Genomic DNA, 5,169 nt, shown 5'->3' on the forward strand with positions numbered 1-5,169 from the left:
ATGGGTTAGCGGTGGCCCCTCCCACTCTGGGTCAGCAGGAGGCCACTCCTCCTCACTACATCGCGGGGTGTTGCTCACAGTTGGGGAATTAGCCAAGTCACACTCGGCCTGTGGCTCTAGTCAGCAGTCTGGGCAGAGCGATAGCCACTTGGGGTCTCTCGCCCGCAATTAGGGTAGTGAAGAGTCAGGGCTTAGACCTGTAGTCAGGGGCAAGCGGCAAATAAACAGCTAGTAAGCTGAGCCCGTAGTCAGGGCGGGGCGGTACAGAGTCTGGGTCTCGGGTCTGCACTCAGGGCAGAACGACAAACAAACAGTCCAGAGCCCAGGCCCTTAGTCAGGGCAGGGCAACAAGACCCCGAGGCTCAGGCCGGGGTAGAGCACCCAAACGCAGTCTAGGGGCACTCAGGCAGGGTTAGAGCCTAGTGTCCTAACTCGGCGGACAGTAGGTGGATGTAGGCCCTTTGGCCTATGGAGGGGGAGTACTCCCACTCCGGGTCGGGTGGCAATATAGACGCAGGCCTGCCCAACTGCACCGCGTCCCAGCCTAGGGCCCTAATAGGCGGAGAAGTCTGTCACTGGGTCAGCGGGGATCCTCCCACAACACGTTGACCTAGTCGCAGGCCAGCTCTCAACTGGACGGTTGTATTGTCCCCCTGGGTTACTTCCTATCTCCTCCTCAGGGCATACCTGGGTCTGTAAGGAGTCCTCTGCATCATCCGGGTAGAAGGCCAGTGGCAATCCCAGCAACTCCTTCTCGGCTTGGTCAGGGTGTGGCTCCGGCAGGGTCGGCCAGTCCTCAGTACCACAGGGGTCCACGGCAGCCATCTGGTTCCTTCAGCAGCTGCAGCCCAACTGAGCTCGCAGACCCGCCTTTTGTACTTCCTGTCCTGCCCACTGACTTCCGGTGAGAGGGGTGAGCAAGGCCTGGCTCCACCCACCAGGGCTCTACATGTGGCCCCTTCCCCTCTGGATCAGTGGGAGGCCACTCCACCTCACTGCAGGGCATATCACAGATTTAGGTAAAGACATTAGAATATTCTCAATCTTACTATTTTCTATCCCATTCTTTATGCATCCTAACTTTCCCCCTCATTCTTTAACTGCCATTGCACATTGGGCAGAGTTTTTCATTGAGCTGTCCACAGTCAGGTCCAAATCTGTTTCCTAAGTGGTTACAGTTATCATAGAGCTCGGCAATGCATATGAGTAGCTCAAATTATTCTTTTCAATGTGCATTTCCTTTCATTTGTCAAAGTGAATTTCATTTGCCATTGTGTTGCCCAATTGTACTGCCTAGTGTTGTTACATACCTTTGACATTTCTCAGCCTTCACTAACCTACATAATTTTGTGTCATCTGAAAATGTTGCTACTTCACTGTTCTTACCATTTTCCAGATCATTAATAAATATATTAAGCAACAGCAGTCCTAGTATGAAGCCTTGGGTCATCCCTCTGTTAATCTTTAGCTATGTTGGAAATTGACCATTTCTTCCTGCTCTTTGTTTACTATCTCCTAGCCAGCTTCTAATCAATAATAGGACTTTACCGCTCATCCCCTAGCTACTTAGTTTCCTTAACAGTTTTCTTCTCGAGACTTTGTTGAAGGCTGCTTAAGAGCTTCAAGTGTACAACATTAGCAGCTTATTCTTGAATCATGGGATTGTGACATCAGAGGTATGTCGTGCTCTAACAGGATGAAAGTTCTCAGGGTATGCCAGGCTTCATTCCTGTCAGAGACTACAGCCTCCCTTTAATGCTCAAAAAGACACCATCAAACCAAGCAAATGGAGAATTCCTTGATTCACAACCTGTCTATTACAAACAAAAGTTTACAAAATCAAATATGGGATCTCAGAGAAACAGCTGTAGAGCTTGATGCTGAAAACCAGAAGCTAATGAAAGAAAACAAAGAGATAAAAGACCAGAACAGGAGATTGCAAGCCAGAGCAGACTGCTTTAAGACATTAGTGGGAGACCTACAAAGAGAAGTGGACTATGCCAGGGAGATGGCGGAAGGAAGAGAAGAGAAGATTAATAAATTAGAATTCCAAAACAAACACTTGGAGAAAATAAATAAACAACTTAACATGGAAATCATGGAAATGGCCTGCCAGATTTCTGCATATCACAATATCTATCAGGAAAAAGACATATATGGGGTGAGAAACATAATATATGAAAACAAGAAGTGTCTGAAACACCTAAAGATCACTCTAGAAAGTGAAGAACAGCTGTATGAACAGGAAAAGCTAGAAACGTGCCAGTTAAGGGAGACACTGGAAGAGCTTGACAAAACTGGGGAGTTTCAGAAAAATGACATCATGCAACTGGAAGGGCAGCTGGTAATGCCAACCCAGGAAACAGCATTACTGAGGGTGGAGAACGAGGACAAGTTTCAGGCTGGTTCATTATTGAGGCAAGTTGCTGAAGACAAGTTTGTGGAGAACTCACTTCACGAGCCTAAGAAACACAATTTCCTCTGTTACATTTGGAATCTCTTAAAGCTCTTGCTCACATTCGTGGTTTGGTTGGGACTTGCAGCAGCTTTGGTATTATTATACACCTATGTTTTCAACAATGATTTTATAGCTGACAGCCTTCCACTATTGATTAGTGACCATGACCTTGACATGCTAATACAGATCTTGTCTCCATATCTTATCTGGAAAAATGATGGACTGTTGCCGTTTTGAGAAAAGCTGTACAGCTCTGCTGAGCTCCCCATATCATCTTAATTGACTCTATTTCAGTGTCTTGATGCATGAATTCAGCTCCCCATTAAAAATTATATTTCTTTATAAATTTTTATTTTAGAAATCCACATAAACGATATAATTCAGTTCTCCTTTAGCTACTGTTCGGCTCACACACAAAGAATTCTAATAGAGTGGAGAGGTCTGATTTAACTTTACAGCAGCCATGCCCATTTGTCTCTATCATACCCTCACCACTTAGGTATTTTCTAATCCTGTTTCAACCAATTTTCTTGGTGCTGAAGTACAGCTTGCTGATCTGTAATTCCCAGGATCATCCGAGCAAAGGAACCAGTAGCTCAGAAATGAAGAGAGAAGAGGGAGGCTGCTTCACTGCTCCAAGACCATTTGTGTGTGGACACAAAGCAGTTTATACGGGGGGGGGGAACTTTGCCCATGTAGTCAAGGTCTTATTTATAGAGAGAGGCCGGTGATGAGATTAGACCGCAGGTCTACAGTATGATGGTTCTGCAGACTAATAAGCTAAAGTAACACATATTTTTTTGCCCAAGTCAGTGTGACTGTGCTATACTTCAGTGTGCACTTTCTATATTATGGAAAGAGAAAGCTCTATAGCCACCATAACATGGGTTTTATAACAGCATTTATTATATTTCCCTTAGATGCACGTATAGCACATATAGGGCCCAGTCCCACTGCCACTTCAATAGCAGACTTTCCATTGCCTCGACTGGGTGTTGTAGTAATTATCTGCCTCCATTAAAAACCCAGCAGAGCACTTCCCTATCTCAGACAAGTGAACAGAAAATTTAGTTTGTACTAATCTGGCTAAGGCTGGGGTAAGCATGATACTTGATTCTGGAATTCACTTCCCGGTTATCTGCCTGTCCCTAAATTTGTTCATTGCAAAGCCTATCTATTTTCCCATGCTTTGGGGAAGGTAACCAGGAGATGTGGGAGTAGTGTTTAGCTGAATGGGTTAGGATGGAGTTTTCATTATGGACATTAGTTCAGATGGTGTCGTGTTTTTACATTTGGCTAATACATTTTGTATGTTCATCTAGAGCAATGGACAGAGGCTTTTTAAATAAAACAAAATAAATACCATTTTGTGGAAGGAAAATTAAATCCTAAAGATCAACATGGCAGTTAGCCGAGCGGTAGCCATCTTGAGTCTTCAGAATTATCCCTGACATTTATGCACAAAGCAAGTCTGCCAAGCAGAAGCTAGCAAATAAACAGTCAACTGAACAAACACGATACCGAAAAGAATCTTAAGGGGAAGAAAAATTGTGATACCATGACATATGTGCAGTGGCTGGTAGCAGTAGTGGTGAGGAAAAATTCCAAAGATGAAAGGGCAAGAAAGCCCCCTTAATCTCCTTCCATCCTAGGTTGTATGACAAGAAAAGAAAGGCTGTATGGAATAAGGAAAGAGACAATCTGGGAAGAAAAAGGGCAGGTGAGAGAGCATGAAGACAAAGCGCTAATTTCACAGGTAAAGTGAACTAAGAAAAAAGATGCTGTTATGTTTAAGATATTGGAGTAAGACTCAGGAGACTCTCTGCCACTGGCTTCCTTGGTTATTTCAGGCAAATCACTTAATGTCTTAGTTCTCTACTTGCATAAAGGGGTAATAATATTCAATTTGCCTCTCTTGGGTATTTAGATGGTAAATTATTTGGGGCAGTGATGTCTCAGGTGTATGTGCAGTGCCTCGACAAGGGGGCCCTATCGTAGTTGAGGCCTTTAGTTGCTATCATAATTAGTAACAATGAGAGGTGAATTGCATGCATTTAAATGGGTACAAGAGCTCAAGTTGCCTAAGCTGCATGAATTTTCAATTTGTCAGTTGTGAATCAAAGAAACTAACTTCACTTAGTCACCCCTAGCTATAGTGTGCCATGGACAGTGAAGCAGAACTCTCCATTACAGTCAGTTGGTAGCATATGTCCACCGGAGGGGAAGGGGATAGCTGGAAAAGGGTGTTTTGACTACTCAAAAAAGAGGATGGTCCAGGAGCACATGGGGAAAGTCTCAGGAAGGTAACTTCATAGTAGTGTAAGTGGTTAAACATTAAGAAGATGTAAGATAAACTTGACCCCCATCCCACTTCAGCTTATACCCAGACCACAACAGTTATCCCCAACTTTCTCAGCAATTTACACAAAACTCTAACAGGCTTCTGAGATCAGCTTGTCAGAACAAATAGCATTTCAGTGTTACAAATGTGTTTTAAGTATTGTTGTCCTTTTTCAACGGGAGTGGCTAGTCAAAGTTCAGGACCCTGGGGATGTTCTAGTTGGAAGCAGAAATTGACGGAGTCTGATATTTTCTTTGATGCAATCTTGTTTATTTACAAGGAATGTGCAAAGTCCCATGTCTCTGAAAGCAAAAGGAACAAAGAACAAAAGGAACAGTTTCTTTGCTTACAGTCCCCACGCCTCATTAGC

The 5,169-nt window shown here is 44.0% G+C and overlaps 1 protein-coding gene across 1 annotated transcript; it reads left to right on the plus strand.

Annotated features, from left to right (window-relative positions):
• Positions 1–1,786: 1,786 nt before the first annotated feature.
• Positions 1,787–2,695, plus strand: LOC117876504 (transmembrane and coiled-coil domain-containing protein 5B-like). Its single transcript, XM_034768770.1, has one exon. It carries the CDS (start codon positions 1,787–1,789, stop codon positions 2,693–2,695), a length of 909 nt encoding a protein of 302 aa, XP_034624661.1.
• The last annotated feature ends 2,474 nt before the right edge of the window (positions 2,696–5,169 follow it).

This window comes from Trachemys scripta, chromosome 4 (genome assembly GCF_013100865.1).
Source record: "Trachemys scripta elegans isolate TJP31775 chromosome 4, CAS_Tse_1.0, whole genome shotgun sequence".
Taxonomy (NCBI): Eukaryota; Metazoa; Chordata; order Testudines; family Emydidae; genus Trachemys; species Trachemys scripta.